The sequence below is a fragment of the Trachemys scripta genome, chromosome 14 (genome assembly GCF_013100865.1).
Source record: "Trachemys scripta elegans isolate TJP31775 chromosome 14, CAS_Tse_1.0, whole genome shotgun sequence".
Taxonomy (NCBI): domain Eukaryota; kingdom Metazoa; phylum Chordata; order Testudines; family Emydidae; genus Trachemys; species Trachemys scripta.
The window spans coordinates 19,096,174-19,112,756 of NC_048311.1; the positions used below are offsets into that span (position 1 = coordinate 19,096,174).

The 16,583-nt window shown below is 52.3% G+C and overlaps 1 protein-coding gene across 1 annotated transcript in view; it reads right to left on the reverse strand.

Annotated features, from left to right (window-relative positions):
- Positions 1-16,346, reverse strand: part of SPHK1 (sphingosine kinase 1) — a 28,346-nt gene extending 12,000 nt beyond the window's left edge. Inside the window, exon 1 of the mRNA XM_034790404.1 lies at positions 15,494-16,346. Within this exon, the coding sequence (XP_034646295.1) occupies positions 15,494-15,932 (439 nt within the window). The 5' untranslated portion in view covers positions 15,933-16,346. The remainder of the gene's footprint in view (positions 1-15,493) is intronic.
- Positions 16,347-16,583: the final 237 nt, after the last annotated feature.

Sequence of the window (16,583 nt, forward strand, 5' to 3'; positions counted from 1 at the left end):
GGAAGCAGTCTTGACAGGCACCTACTGGGGGTACCCAAAGTGGGGGGGGAGAAGTATTGCTCTCACTTTGGTAGAGGGGGAAACAAGCCAAGTGGGCGAGGGGCTGGTTTTCAGCAGTGCTGAACAACTGCAGGTGACTTCGCTGGGAATGGAGAGGGTTCAATACACCCACACCTTGACTCTGGTGTGCAGTTCTGGTCACCCCATCTCCAAAAAGGTATCTTAGAATTGGACAAGGTACAGAGAAGGGCCACAAATGACTAGGGGTCTGGAACAGCTCCCAGATGAGGAGCAATTAAAGACTGGGACTTTTCAGTTCGGAAAAGAGAAGATTCAGGAGGGATATGATTGAGGTCTATAAAATTATGACTGGTGTGGAGAAAGTAAATAAGGAAGTGTTATGTGAAGGGGTAAATAGCACAAGTCCTAGGGAGTCACCCAATGAAATTAATAGGCAGCAGGTTTAAAACAAACACGAGGAAGTATTTCTTCACACAACGCACAGTCAACCTGTGGAACTCCTTGCCAAAAGAGTTGTGAAGGCCAAAACTAGAATGGGGTTCAAAAAAGAACTAGAGAAGTTAACGGAGGATAGGTCCATCAATGGCTATCGGCCAGGACGGGCAGGGCCGCAATTCCATGCTCTGGGTGTCTGATTGCCAGAAGCTGGAAGTGGATGAGAGGGGATGGTTCACTTGATTGCTCTGTTCTATTCGTTCTCTCCAAACACCTGGCACTGGTCACTGCTGAAAGACCAGATACTGGGCTGGCTGGACTGTTGGTCTGACCCATTATGGCCGTTCTTATGTTCAGTACCTCTGCAAATCAGAGCCTCAGTGACCTTGCTGTAGGTCACACAGTAAATCAGTGGCAAACCATGTCCTGCCTTTCATTTCCTGCTCTTCCCACCAGTCCTTGTTGCTGTGCGGGTCTGGGCTGAGTGTTGTATGGTGTGGAGGCTGGATGGGCAGCCTGCAGGCTCCAGTTCAAGCCCTGCAGAACAGATCTAGTGTTAACTTACGCAACAGCCTCTCGTTTCCTCCCCCCCCCCCCCACAACTCCATCACTGCTGCCTTGTGCCGTCTCTGGCTGCAGGCTCAGGCCTTCGTAGAGGGCCATAAAGTCCAGCGGAGACTTGAGTGATTCAAGCCACAGGCTAGGTCAAGTGCTGGGAGAACCTAGCCGTAGTCGACAGAGCGGCTTCATAGAGCAGTGCACGCTGGAGGAGGGGAAGGTGGTTCGATGTATGAGAATGGCGAGTGCCTGTCAGCCAGGCTGAAGCACAGCTGGGGCTGGCCGCCCTGGATAGGCCAGCTGGGGATACAGCGTGCTTTAAGCCAACAGGGTGAACAAAGCTGGAACGTTGCTTTTAACCTAGCCACGCTAGCTCGCCCAAGCTATGCCCCAGCCCAGTGCCGCCACCACCACACTAAGTCCTGTGGCTGGGGGGGCTAAGCTGTTCATTACACAGAAGTTATCCTCTTCCTCCTCCAGGCAGGCACTACCCTCCTCTCTGTGCCGCATTCTCCCCTCCAGCACAGGAATAACTCCCATGGACCCACTGAATCCTGCAGGAGGGGCTAAGCGGGTCCCTGGGGGTCCAGCTCTAAGATCTAGTTTACAAAGCTGTGACAATGCATTTATCTCTGGGCAGCCAGGGGAGGGGGAGGAGGTCAGGGAAGCTGCTGGTGACGGTGCAGTGCAGCTAAACTTGGGAGCCAGCAAATTCTAGACTGTTTAGGGTGATAAAGTGAAAAGCAGCATAAACTGGGGGCATGTCTTGGCCCCTTTCTCTCCCTTCTCCCTCCTGATAAGCTGCTCAGGAGCCTGTGATGGGATCTGTGAAATCTCCTCTACCCCAAGGGGAGAAATTCAAAGGAAAGAGAGCAACAAGGTAACACCTTCCATAAGCGCCTGACATTTGAATTTAACCCAGATGAACAAGATGCTTGCTGTAAATACCAGTGAATAATTAAACAAATGAAACCAAGCTGAGCTTGGAGATGTGCAGAAACTTCCTGGCTGTCTCTGCCAACAGGTCACATTTCAGAGTGAATTCACTGGAGCTGCGATGGCTCTCCTATTGAGTTTGCTTTCCTTGAACATGGTTAGGGTATGGATGGGGCCCATCTACCCTACAGGCCTGAACTATCTTCAAACCATGTCCCGAGTGAGGGGTAGGGAAACCGGCCATATTGGCCCTGCATCTCTGAACATGGTAGAAGTGGCAGTGTGGATCTATATAGCTAGGTGCTTATATCCCCATTTTACAGATGGGGAGATGAGACAGAAGTGTTCAGAGCTCCTGGGGATTTAGAAACTCCACTTTCTGAAGTTAATAGGAATAGTGTGTCTAAATCCCTTGAGTGGCTTTGGAAAGTCTCAGCCCAACTGACTTGCTCCAGGGCACACAAGGAGTCTGTGGCAGAGCTGTGGGCTGAATCCAGATCTCCTGAGTCTCAGGTTGATGCCTTAACTACTAAGCCCTCCTTTCCCCTCCTAGAAAGCCATTCTCCACAGCAAGCGCTGTAGGATAGTGACACGTGGCTCATAGTTCTCTGACTCAAGCTCAGACCCCACCACCGAGAGAGAGAGAGAGAGAGAAGACTGATATTGCCAGAAATATTTGCTTGGTCATGTTCTGTGAAAGCTAGTCACCAAGGAAGCAGCCCACGTTTGCACAGCTGGGGAACTCAGGCATGGTTCTGTACAAACAAATCCGCCAACCTTATGGACCGGTCTACGCTCCAGACTCAACAGTGTCAGTCAGGGAAGAGTGTGTTTAAAGCAGGTCTGGGCAGCCCTGGCATTCCAGGTTTTGGGGTGGGGTGGGGAGGGGAAGACGGACACTAGACCGAGTTACAGCCGTGTTAGTCTGTATCCGCAAAAAGAACAGGAGTACTTGTGGCACCTTAGAGACTAACAAAAGTTTATGCTCAAATACATGTTAGTCTCTAAGGTGCCACAAGTACTCCTGTTCTTTTAGTCTGAGTTAAAAACCTCACCCTAACTGCAGCACAGTTTAAACACACACGCTGGCTTTCCACCGCAAGAGGAGTCTACACAGCTTTAGGGGTAGAAGGCCTCTTCCCCCGCCCAGAGGAGGCTGGCGCTAGTCGATGCCGTATCAATGGGGTGGGCGTCTAATACCGATTTACAATTTCTCTCTCGTTGCCTCACCCCTGCGCCCCTTTCTCACTGCATCTCCTTAGCAAGACACAACCGCAACCGCGTTCCGGTTGGGGACGAACTCGCGCATGTGGCTTGACAGACGGTGACGCTCCCAGGCGTGGGATTCCCGTACAATGCACCCTCGTGATCTCCAGGGGGACATCAGCTCTGGTCCAAAACACTTGCAGCACATAACTGAAGCCCCTCTGTGGCAGCAGGCCCACCGGTCAGGCCAGAGCTGGGGCGGTCTGCCCCCCCGGCTGTGTCCGAGGTGCCTTTCGTTTCTATGCCGTGGGTGAAATCCTGGCCCCACTGAAGCCTTAGGGAGTTTTGTCGTGCGTCTCACTAGGGCTAGGATTTGACTCTGGGGCCTTCTCTACAGCGTGGCCCTGTTCACATAGGAGAGTTTTGCTGGCGTAGCTACACCAGCAAAACCCTCTAGTGTGGATGTGGCTCTATTGGTATTAGAGTGCGTATACCAATCCAGCTTGTGCTGGCTCAGGGCACTGGCATAAGCGTTGCCGGTAGAAGTTATACTGGTATAACTGCATCCACACAAGGCTTTTACCAGCATGACTCCCTCGGTAAAGCTTTTTCAGTGTGGCCCAGGTTTGAGACTAATGTACAGACTTCTACCGGCCCAGCTGTGTGGGTCTGGGGCATGTGGGGGGTGATCCCTGACCCACAGAGTGGGGCTAGCAGAAGCCCCTTGGTTAGATGCAGTTATACTGGCAAATTGCTGCCGGTACAGCTTGTTTTGCTCATGGCGATGGCTTTACTAGATGGATATAAAACGCAGCGTTGGCAGCATAGCGGTGTCCACATAGGGGCTCTTTGCTGGGAGAGCACACCCGTGTTCCTGTACCGGTGCAGCGCTCCCGGTGTCGTCATGGGCTTACAGGCAAAGATTAAGCTTTCTGGGATAGGCAACAGGCCCCCCCCCCGTGCAGCTGTACAGGGCACAACGGGGGCATCAAGCTCAGTTAGCGTCTCTCGCCACTACAATCAAAGGCTGAATGTCTGAGTGCGTTCCTCAGTGACTGGGGGCCGTGTGTGACAGCCTGGGGCTGGGGCTGCCAGTACCCTGTGCCGACAAAGGCAGAACCAGAAGGAGGAGGATAGGACCCGCCACTGTGCACGTGCCAGTCCTCAGCTGTGCCGTGGTGGGGGGGAGGGACTCCCTCTTGATCAGCTGCCTCTGCATAACCGGAGACTTGGTGACCCTTGTTACGGAGAGCGCTCTCCAAGGCTGGCTCATAAATAGCGGCCCCACCCTGCCTCCACCCAGCCCAGGCTTGTGCCAAGGGATTTCGGGAAGCAGCTGGTTGGCCCCGCCCTCTGGTGCTCATTATCAGTTCTGAACAGACACCCTTCTGCATAGAAGAGGTGCAGGGACCAACATGCTTTTCCCTTTGCTGGGGCCCCTCATCAGCCTCCGCAGAGCAGAAGAGAACCCCAATCAGAGTGGGAAGAGGACTCTATTGCAGCTAGTTGAATACACTAATCTATGATCCCGGCTTGTTCTCCCCCGAATTTGATTTTGCTTTTTCCTCAGAGGGGTTTTGCTTCGCCTCTCTTGAAAATGAGGTTCCATTAGCACTGGTCCAACACTGCCAAAGCTCATGATATTTGGGGTCTTCATAAAGCTCCAGCTCCTGGAGTCAGGTGATTGAGAATCTCTAATTTCATTGACAGAGTGAGAGTTTAGCTCCCGTGGCTGTGGAGAAATGCCAAGAAATGTGACGCGACGACACCGTAAAGGCTCAGAAACCAGAAGGCCAAGAAAAAGAGCCCAAATACTTAGAATCATAGAAGATTAGGGTTGGAAGAGACCTCAGGAGGTCATCTAGTCCAACCCCCTGCTCAAAGCAGGACCAACCCCAACTAAATCATCCTAGCCAGGGCTTTGTCAAGCCAGACCTTACTTATCATGGTTTTAAAAAAATCTCTGGCTTAAAAAACATCTCATAATTTTGGGGAGGCCTGACTCATGCTTGTTGAACGCGTGGGTTTGGCAATGCTGCTGCTTCGATTCAGGCATTCGGCTCCATTAGTCCAGCCCTCCCCCCAGCACGGGGTGCCCACCTGTGCTGAATCGTGGGTGGTATGGGGACGTGCCTAGGAGGAGACCCCATAGGTTTTGAAGAAGTGGCCCTGTTCACAATTGGCTCTTAGGAGTCCAGAAGGGAAAGCTGGGCAATGGGGGTAAAAAGGAGGTGGCCACTATCCTAGGCAGCCTACGTTCTGACCTTGCTGTGGTTGTATTTATGGAACTTGCTTTCACCCCGACCGCGGCGTCCCGAGCCTCTTAGCACTTGCCTGGGGGAAAATGCAACAGCAAAGCCCCCATGCTGGCAGAGGAACGGCCGAGGTGGCCAGGATCCCTCTGCTGAGCCCTTCCAGGGCATGAGAGAAGAATGTGGCCATGACAAGCAGCTAGAAGGTACTTCCAGAGTCACTGGCATGGGGGTCTGGCTATTGATGGGCCTTGCCAGCCCAGCAGTAGCAGACCATGGAGGGACATTACAGGTGTATCGGACTGTGGAGGCCTCTGTTTCTCCCTCCCCTCCATCACTCAGAAGATGGGGTGGTGAAAGATGCCAGGATTTGATGTGAAGATACTACCCCAGCAGGACCCTTCGGCACACCAAGATCTAAGAGATGCTCACAGGAAACTACAAGATTTCAACAGCCTTCCTTTCTCTTGAGTAACTCTGGGACAAAGGGCACATCTGACGTCCCAGCAGGAGAGAGACATACATCTGGCAGCCTGGTTCCTCTTTCAGGGATCAGATTAGAAGAACAGCCGGCAAGCTGAGTGTGCATCAGCAGACAGCGGCTGAGTCAGGGGAGGTATGTCTGCCCTTTCAGAGAGCCGGCTGATTTTCCTTCACCCCCTTCCATCACAACCGTCATACTGAGAAACCGCTGGGTGCAAAGTTCAGTCTGACTCCCTTTCTCTGAAAGAAACTGGCTTCTCTGTGTAAGAAAGAAATGAACTGCTAGGCTCACCAGCGAGCAGCAGTGCCCCTATTGAGATCCTCATGTGACCCCATCTCCGCAGTAGGAGAGCACCAGTGATCTAGCATTTAAAGTATCTACCACAAAAATAGCTCCACAACAGAGTGTGAAACTCTGCAGGGTGGGGAATGAGAATCGAAGCAACAATAAGGCACGTCAATATCACAGCGATGGCCGCGGTGAGGCTCCTGGATTAGATGGGAACTGGGAAGAGAGCATAGATTGTTTCACTTCTCCATTGCTGATTCCAATCCATCCCCAACCAACACTGAATGTTGTTACCATCTCAAAGAGTAATGAACCTTGTTACTACGGGTGTGAATAGAGCAGCTGGTCTCCGCTCCGATCCCCGGCATGCATCACATTAGAAATCACTATCACAACTGGCAAGTTTGAGCAAGGATGGACTAGATCCCAGAGACGGAGCTGCCATCTACTCTTTGAGGTGGCCTCCCCAGGCTAAGCAGGAGGCAAGCTTGCCCTGTTCATGCCTCTGCTGTCTCTATGCTGCGGAGGGTGTTGGTCTCCACTCCAGCATCCTTCATTAGTGCAAAGTTCATGTTCTTTTTAAAGGAGGGTAAGACACACCATGGCCACATTTAATAGAGACCTAGTGTTAAAGCAACCGTGTAAGCACCCCTGAGCAGGCGGTCTCCATGGCCTGCTCAGTCCTTGGTCGCTCAGGAGAGACAGACTGATGTGGGGTTGGTTCTGTGATGTGGATGCTTGTCCACCAGAAGCTGATGGTGACCCATCAACTCATTTCACACAGGTCAAAGAGCAGCCCTGCTGGGGATGACTCAGATCACACATTAAGGCCATGTCTACACTACAGGGACTAGTGGAATAGGTACGGCCCTGTAGCTCTGCCAGCATCGCTCCATTGTGTAGCTGCAGCCTACAGCAGTGGAAACGTTCTTCCATAGCTGTAGGAACACCACCTTCCCAAGCGACAGTAACTAGGTCAACAGAAGCATTCTTCCACTGAGCTTGCCGCATCCAGACAGGGGATGGGGTCCGCATAGCTATGGCACTCTGGGTGTGGATTTTTCACATCCCTGAGTGCTCTAACTAGGTCAACCTAAGTTTTACCGGCCCAAGCCAGTAACCTAGAGGTGACTGTCCCCATATCCTGTTACCAAGTCCCTGAGCCGCCCAGCCCCAGTTAAACTCCGGACACTTTCATAAGGAACAGCATGCGCAGGAAGTGCCATCAGCCAGGAGCTCACTCCAGCCGACAGAATGATTCTCGGGGGCTTGTGAAACGTTTTTCTCTCTTGGGGGTTTTTGGCCTCCGGCAGCTCCCGTGCTGCAAGCCAGCAAGTCCCATCTGACTGCGCGACGTGCTGGGGGAGGCTGTGCTAGAGAATAAGATCAAAGACTTTCTGCTTCCCCCACCGTCCTCCAGAGGCAGAGGGCAAATCACTCAGACGGGGCTCCGGCTGCCACGCTCTTCCTTCCCGTAGTCTCCCACCGGAAGCCGAGTGCTGGATGCAATGCAACACTAAACAGGACCCTGCGCCTACCTGCGGGCAGGTGGCATTTCTAGGAGTTTGTTCTAAACAGCTGGGAAACAAAGTGCTAATTATAATCAAAACTTAATTAGCATCTGAGCGCTTCATGGGATTCTTGGATTGAATACACAGCCAGGCACAGCAGGGGCTGATTAAAGCAGGACGCTTGGAACTTTAGGGCCCAGGCCCTGTAGTCCGAGTGGGCCTGGAGGCACCAATGAAGCAGAGCCCAGGTAGCAGCTGGGGGAGGCCATCTTCTCCCTCCTAGCAGAGAGCCCATGGGATTAGGAGGAGGAGGAAGGAAGGAAGGAATGCTGGGCACTGGGAGGAAGGGGTGATGGGGGGGGGAGGGAGAGGAAGACTTTGGTGTCATTGTACTTAAGATGGGAAAGGGTGGATGCAGCAGGTCCTTTCACCTGACTCCACTCCCCCAGCGAAATAAGAACCAAGCAGGCAGGTGAGTGGTGTTCGGAAGCTTTCTCCCGCCTGAAGGAGAATGCGTCCATCAGCGTAGCTACCATCGCTCGGGCAGGGGGTCCTACAGTGCCGAGAGGAAAAAAAACAACCTCCCTTCTCTGGAGGCTGCATCTATGCTATGGGCTTGTGCCAGCTTAGCCACATCGACCGAGCTGCGCTGCTGTAGTCTCCGTAGTGTAGACGTGCCCTGAGGCCATGACGACACTAGGCTCTCTCTGAAAGTATCCTCTTGCCCCCGGAGCGGTCACGTAGACCAGCCCCCGGTGCTTTCATCACCCTCTCCTCTAGCCCTGCTCAGACTGTTCCTCCCAGCACCCTGGGCTGGACTCTCCTTCCAGGTTCTCCTGATCCCTGGAACTTTCTGCCAAGTGAGAGAGTGTAGCCTCCCCCAGCAGGCAGGTCTGAGTCAGCTGGGGGTTGCACTGCTGCTCCCCCCCCAGCTGAACAGGGTCACATGGCACAGTGGTTATAATGCTGGCAGGTAGTCTGGTACTACTTTGTATTAGGAGCGCTCCTAGGACCACATTATGCTAGGCGCTGCATGAACACAGAACAAAAAGACGGGCCCTGCCCAAAGTCCTTACAGTCTACTGCCAGTGGCAGCTGGAGCAATGCCAGGGCAAAGGGGGGAGACTTTCTGGGGCCCTGGCTCAGCAAGGGATTTCAGCACACATCTAAGCACGTGAGTCATCCCCAAAGCCACATGCTTAAATGCCTCGCTGAGTCAGCTGTCGATCCTGGCCAGCGTTTTCAGGCATAACTAGTGATTTGGGAGGGCTCTGTTTCCTGGGTGCCCAACTGGAGATGTTTTAAGGGGGGATTGGCTTTCAGAGCAGGTGGGTGAGCACTCGGCATTGTCTGAAAATCTGGCCCCATTTCAAGTGTCCAATTGGGCACCCAAAGTCACTGGCCACCTTTCGAAACCTTGGCACCTGTATTTAAGAAACGTGTTAAAACGCAACTCAGGCACTGATCTAGCAGGGGGCAGACCGGGCCAAATTCTGATGGAAGGGGATTCAGAGGGAGCCGTGTCTCATGAACTGAGCTTGGGTGCGGCTTTGAGCCCAGCTCCCTTGTGTATGTAGACAGGGCTGCGGTGGGAATGTGCTAGAATAGGGAGCACCGCCGAGTGGTTTCAGATGCTGGCCTTAGGCCAGGGGTCTCAATGCGAACACCTCCAGGTTGTCAGGGTGGAGTTTGCTCCACTAGGCAGTGCAGGATGATGGCACTCCCGGGGAACATGTAGTGTCATTATCGAAAGCTGTTTTGTCAGAGGACTTTTGTACTTGGAGAGATTTTTTTGAATGGCCTGTTTTCTTTAACAATAAAGTGCACCCTTGCCCCTTCTGCAGCCCTCAGTTCCGGGGGTTGGGGGGGAGGGACAGGTCTGTGCCACGTCTGAAGAGAGCAATTAAAAGGAATTATAAATGTTGGAAATGCCAGTTTTGCTCTGTGGGGGTGAAGTTCCCCCTGTGCTGAGAGTGAAGTGCTGGCTTCCTGCAGGGGCGTGGGAGGTAACCTCCTCCTGAGAGAGCCTCATGGGCTCCCCTGACAAGAGGACAGCTGTCCAGTCATACCCCAATACTGATCAGTGCAAAAATCGCACACTGCTCGGGAGTTGTGTGCCACTATCCTTATCTCTCCCAGCTCTCCAAGGTGCAAACTTTCAGGTATACATGTGTGCGTCTGTGAATGCAACATGTTGTAGCATGGGGCACCATCTGCCATTTGTAGATGGTTGTTCTCAAAGTGGCGAGGTTTGCAACTCCTAGAGGCTCTCGGCAAATGGGCTAAGAAATCAATGGATTTTTAAATTTTTTCTACACATTTCCCTTCAGCGTTTGACACTGAGCCTCTGCTCCTGCAATGATCTCCACGCAAGCCAAACAGTATCACACTGGTACACAGGAACCACAAACAGGCAGGATCATGTTACTTCTTAGTACAATGGGGCCTTCAGCCCTGTTTGGGTTCCCTAGGTGTTGCTGGAACAGTGAAATCGGCCTATCTGGTTTCTTTGTCCAAGCTGGGTGAAAGATGCAAAGTAAATAAACAGCACAAATAGCAAGAGGTAAATTACCTTTTTGAAAACCTTATCTCTAAGAATAAGGTGTTACAGAAGGAATGGTTTTTAAATGTGTTCTAATTTGAAAATGCCCTCTTAAAAATATTCACACTTTTAAAAAACACATTAAACACACTTTCCCCTTAGGCTACTAATGACACCTCTAATTATTAAGAAGGAGGAAAAAGTTTTAAAACTTCTACTCAGTTTACTTTGGGCTGTATAAGCCAATGAAATCTGGTTCTTAATGCTGCAGCGTTTGGACAACAAACAGCAGGGGAACTGCTTTAACAAACATTTCCATTGGAATTTTATGTATCTGTTTTTAGAGCTCAGGAAATATTTGCTTTTAGCCTTAGGTTTTGGAAAAGATGCTTTTGGAAATACAAATCTAAAGAGACACAGTCAACTCACATTTGGCCCAGTGGTTAAACACACTAATGATAATTTCAAAGTTTGATCATTGTGACTGGATATGTAAATAAATGAACTGGTGCATATAATTGAATCTCTGATCAGTCAGATAGATTTACACAAATCTAGCCAAATTCAGCCCTGATGTAACTTCACTGAAGACAATGGAATTAAGCCAGGAATGGATGTGGCCTTTTATATTCCTGAGATTTGGCTTTAAATGAATCCAGCACCCATCACGTTGGCATCTGATCATCATAGCAAACTGAAAACAAAACCTAGGAATATGTTACCCGCTGCTCACATGCTGCTAGCCATCCCCAGGCACTGCCACACAGATCTCACCCAATGGCATGCCCGTTCATGAGGGAGATGCTTGATTAAATACATATCTCTTGACATGCACCGAAAGTCCCCAAATTTGGGAGCGGACAGATCCGGAGCAGATGACCCTCCCTTGAGAATCCCTGGCTACAAGCGCTTATGCGTTTAACACTGGGATCTGACTGCAAGAAGACCCCAGGCCATTGGGGTGAAAAGAAATTCGCTGGGAAAAAGAATTAAAGCCCCTTTATGGCAGCAAATGCTAAGTTACAGCTTACAGAGCAACAGTTACTTTACCACATTATTTCTACCCATTAAACCTATGGCATGTGCAAGGAAAGACAAACCCTACATGTGCACAAGGGATGCAACATACATCTGTTGGGACAACCAGAGCCAGAATAAACCAGGCCTCACCTACTCAATCCCTACACCTCCAGCTTTGGAGGGTGGGAGACACTTCAGAGAGACAGAAACAAAAGGATCCCACCCCTATCACCAGCTCCGAAGCAGTGACTACGTTTGGATTCTCTCGCTTTCACAGCAGAAAGGTCAATGCTAGCAACCTCCTCTATCCCCCAGTCTGTCACTTCATGAACTGAATTACAGCCAAGTGTTCTGGGCACAGAGTCAGCTGCCATCTCTCTCTGTCTGTCGCTCCCTTTCACCATCTCCCCTCGCACACGCTTCCCCTCGGGGAGATCTGTCGCAAAGGCCAAGGCAGTGATAGCATCACCGCCCACGCAGGAGGGGAGGCAAAGCTGGGGCCTCCTAACTAGAGTGCCTCTCCACCACAGCGGAGCAAGAGGCACGTCTTAGACACACCAGCCAGTCTTTCCTTCTGGCCCCTATGGAGCAGGGGGAGGGGCAGTGCTCAGAAATACGGAGTCATGAAACGAAGAACTGGGACGCGCTCTTTAAACAGCCGCAGGATTTCAGGGATTCCTCTTGCTCCGTCAGCTTCTGCGGGGTCTTTCAGCGTGGCTCTGTCCCACGTTGCACCCTTAGATAGGTGGGCTCGCCGATAAACAGTGGCACCAAGCTAGCCTTTCATCGGGGACAGCTCTGGCACCAAACAAGCAGGTCATTTAACCCGTGATAGGTAAGGGCCCCGATCCTGCATGCTTTTAAGCACCCCTAACTCATTCGACTTTAAGTGGAGCGTGGGAGGCAGCCTGGCACCTTTCAGGATCAGGGCCTGATTTCTATGTGATTTCTGCTGTACAAACTTCAGCCAGCATAGCTCACAGAGATAATGCTCGCTTACATTCTACAGAAATGTGTTGAAACGTAAGTAGGCCCAAAAATCTAGCTCTTAACAATATGCTTGACAATAGTTGGTAAAATTGGAGTGACGTGAAATGAGATAATTCAGAGGCCAGCTACAGATAAGTTCGGCGGTAACCCCAAGGCTCGTCGTAAACATGTTTTGGTCCTCGCTGGTTATTACAAGTGTTTTGGAAAGCGCTATCTGTATTGATAATTACTGGTCTGGCTTTTACGCAGATGTTAATTAAGACGGTGCTCAATGTTAAATAGCCAATGAGGGAGTAGCAATATTTAATGATGGCAGCGGAAATACAGATATGGTAAAAGGTGGATTTAATATTAACTCATGGGGAGCATGATTAGAATTGATTATGCAAAGGGCAGCATACTGATTTGAGATAGGCACGCCCGTCCACCATCACAGAAAGGGCTGTACTCACTTTCCATCCAGGGACTGATCACCCCTGGGTGCACTGTTTATCTCAGAGTGGGAGTATCAAGCCAGTTTGTGGGGACACTGCGATGCTTGTTTGCTTTATTTTATTTTAAATAAGGTATTTAAATTTAAATCACTCATCGTGTCAGGCTCAGTCCTCCGCTAAATTTAGTTATCTGGAACCGCCTAGAGGCTCAGATGCTAAAGAATTCAGGTTGGTTTCATCCCTTATCTTTGAACTACGAACACATAAACCAAGGGTTATTCGTGGACCCTGGGGGAAAAGCTCCAAGAGCAGAAGGAACCTGCTCTGTGTTGGCTTCCAAACTCCCTCTCTGGAGGAGGTTTCTGTGTTAACTAGCTGCAGAGCCGCCTCATGCCCCCGCTTCTTTAAGTGTTGGTGGAAGGTGCTGGATTAGCAGCCCTGGAAAGCCAAGGCTCCTCTCCCGACAGCACTGATGGCAACAGCCTGGCTTTTCCCTCACTGCCCCTGCCCCTCAGCCACGCTCCCTGGTCCAAGAGAGCCAGCCAGGCAGCCAATTGCAGTCATGGTGTTGGGAGGTGGACACTTGCCCATTAGGAATTGGCCTGAGACCACGAATCTGATTTCACCTGGGCCACTCAACAGCCTTTGTACGTCTTGATCGCTGCTAATCTGGGCTGGATTTGTGCCCATGACCTAGAACGGAGAGGCTCGTTTCTATTAATAGCCCTGAGCTAGTCACCGTGCCCTTCCCCCTCCCAGCAAGCACGCAGTTCGCAGGAGAACGAGACCGTGACAGATCCTAGGGAACTGGATGCGAAAGGGAGAGCCCTGGAATTCGCACCGTGAAGTGCAGTGTATGGATGGCTCCGTGGGACACCCCCTCTGGGGGGGAGGATTTGCTGACACTGGCGAAAGGCAGCTGATTTCCCAGGGCTGGCCTCTCCCTTTCCAGCCTCGTCACATGATGGATGTCGTACAAAATTAGACCCTGAGGGACATAAGATAGGTGAAAGCCCAGAAGAACTAGCTGAAAGCAACGTGTCTCAATGTCACAACTAGCATTTAGTTCAGTGCACCAGACAAGCCCACTTAGACAGATGGAGGCTTCCAGTGGGCCCCAGCCTCTCGAGAGGGCATCAACGTACGTGGTGTCCCGCGAGGAAAGCAAAGGTGCTTGGAGAATAGCCTTGCGGGGCAGAGGAAGGTAGCCACGTGCGGTGTTAGCCCAAGGAATTTTGCTGTAATCTGCACAATCATTCAGCCCATCTGCAGTCACTAGGTAAACACTGCACTGCCCTGGGTAGATTAGCAATTGCAACTCTTACAACTTTCTACAGTGTCTGAGGTGCAGTCGGTTTGGAGGCTCTCGCTGTGGGTAGCTGATAAGACTCAATATGAGGGTGAGGACCTGCCACATTTCCCAGATCCGAGAGGGGCAGGAAGGTGGCTGGAAGATCAGGCAGCAGCCCTTTTTCCAGAGACTCTCGCAGAGCTTTTAACTGTCCTGAGATCATGGGGGTTACTTTAGCCCCTTAAGTCAGGTGGAAATGGGGACTCGGTTCCAGGACAGCAGAGCTCACTGCTGCTCGCTCTCTACATTTCTAGAACACCTGTTGTCCGAGGGGATCCCAAAGCATCTGACACACATGCATGAGGCGATTGTCCAAGCACATATATTGAACACAGGCCCGAGCTGCAAAGTTTGGAGGTGGATCCAAACTATTCCAAATAGCACGGACTCCCTCAGGCCAATGCTATGCGCAGCGGTCTCTGTACTATTCAGTGTGAAACCTGGATCCCTGAAATAAGACTCTTCCTCTTACCCCAGCCCATGTACTTAAGTAGGCGCAGCACAACTTTGAATCAAGCAGGGGCAAGAGAAGCGGGGGGTGGGGGGTAGTTTTTCTCCCTCACTAATTTCCTGCAGAGGAAACCAGCATCGCTTTAAACATGCCCCTGCAGCTGGATGCAAAGCACCAAGTGATGGAAGCCTAATAAGTAGAAACAAGAGGACAAGGCAAATTGACACCCACGGCCCACTCATCTCCTGGGCACGCTGGCTAGGCTGGTCAGACAGGTTTGGGGCTGGGAGAGGACAAGGCTGTGGCTCCCAGGAGTTTCTCTCACCCATTGGGTGTTACACCTCTTTCTAGCCCTTCCTTCTCCCCCCCCGGGGGAACCCAGAAAATGGGCGGGGCTTACACCTGTCTGTTCCCTCAGCCCCCAGACACGCCACCTGCCAGGCAGACGCGGAAGTGAGTTGCCAAGCGACACACTTCGGGCTTTGCTAGTTCATCAGGCCGGGGCCCCACTTCGCAAGCCCCCGGGGGCCCCTGTCTGGGCAGGCCCAGCTGCTCGGGCGCCCTGTACCGCCAGCCCCAGAGCAGGGCAGGCAAAGCCCAGCGGGACACGTGCTGGAACCAAGGGGGAAGAGTTGGGGGGAAGCCAACTTCCTAAAGGGGCGCTGGAGCAGCCGGCAAAGTCCTGGGGCCTGCAGGGGGCTGGGAGAAGCTCCCGAGTGCAAGTGAATTTACTTTTGCTCAATTCGGAGTCAATTTTACAAGCGATAAAGGGGGGGGGGGGGGGAGAAGAGTGCATAGAAACCCGCGCAGGGAGCATTGATCACTCATACTCCGCACGTCCCTAGAAAGTAGGGTGACCAGACAGCAAATGTGAAAAATCGGGACGGGGGTGGGGGGGTAATAGGAGCCTATATAAGAAAAAGACCCAAAAATCAGGACATCTGGTCACCCTACTAGAAAGTGGGGGGTGACTTTGACTCCCCCTCCCCTTGCTCGCCTTCCCCAGGCACTTACCTTCCTGCCGGGGTACCCTGGGCGCAGCCAGCTCCCTAATCTTCCCAGCCCACGTCTCCGCCAGCTTCAGATTGTCCTCCGGCTCCTGGGACACGCACACGCGGAAAGTCCTGGCGAGGCGCTGCCTGGAGGGCGAGGCGTCCCACCAGCCCTTGCGGAAGGGGTAGCAGAAGACGGAGAAGTAGGCGGCCGGCTCCGGCTGGGGCTCCCGGCCGGCGAAGGCAGAGCAGCCGATGCAGTCCGCCAGCTTCAGCGCGGCGCTCGGGCCGGCCGGCGCGGAGCCGACCCGCTGCATGCGGAGCTCCCGGCCGCAAGTGAGACTCAGCGCGTAGCTCATCTTGGGAGCGGGGTCCAGCAGCGCGAACACCCCGTGGAGCAAAACTTCGGCGGCGTCACTCTGCGGGGAGCTTGTCCCGGGGCCCGGCTGCCCGCCCTCCATCGCTGGCTCATTTAGCGGCTGGTCCAGCAGCACCTGATGGGGCAGAGAGAGAGACAGAGCCGCCGCCGCCGCTGCTGTCACTTGCAGGGACTGCCCCTGCTGCTGGAGCGCGAGCGGCTCTGGCACCGGGCGGGATGGCTCTGGAGCCCGCGGGCCCTGCTCTCGGCTGACACCTGGCGGCGTCTCTAGGGCACGGCAGCGTCTCTGGGTTCATTCATAAAGAACTAGGGACTATCAACTATTGACCAGGCCAGGAACTGATTCCCAACAGCTGCTGGACAAGTTGCACCAATAGCGGCAGTAGGGTGACCAGATGTCTCGATTTTATAGGAACAGATCCGATATTTGGGATTTTTTCTTATATAGGCCTATTACCAGCCACTTCCATCCTGATTTTTTACATTTGTTGTCTGGTTACCATCCTGCCTCTTAAAAGGAGTGGAGCAGGTGTGATCCAGGGGGTTAGGAGAGCCGGGCTGTCTTCCTGCTTCAGATTTGCTGTGATACCCTGTTCAAGTGACTTCACTGCGCCGTGCCTCAGTTTCCCTATATGTAAAATTGGGGAGAATATTATTTATTAATGTATTAGTGTTGCAGTACCACCTAGTAGGCACCCCAGTCAGGGACCCCCATTGTGCTAGGTGCTGTACA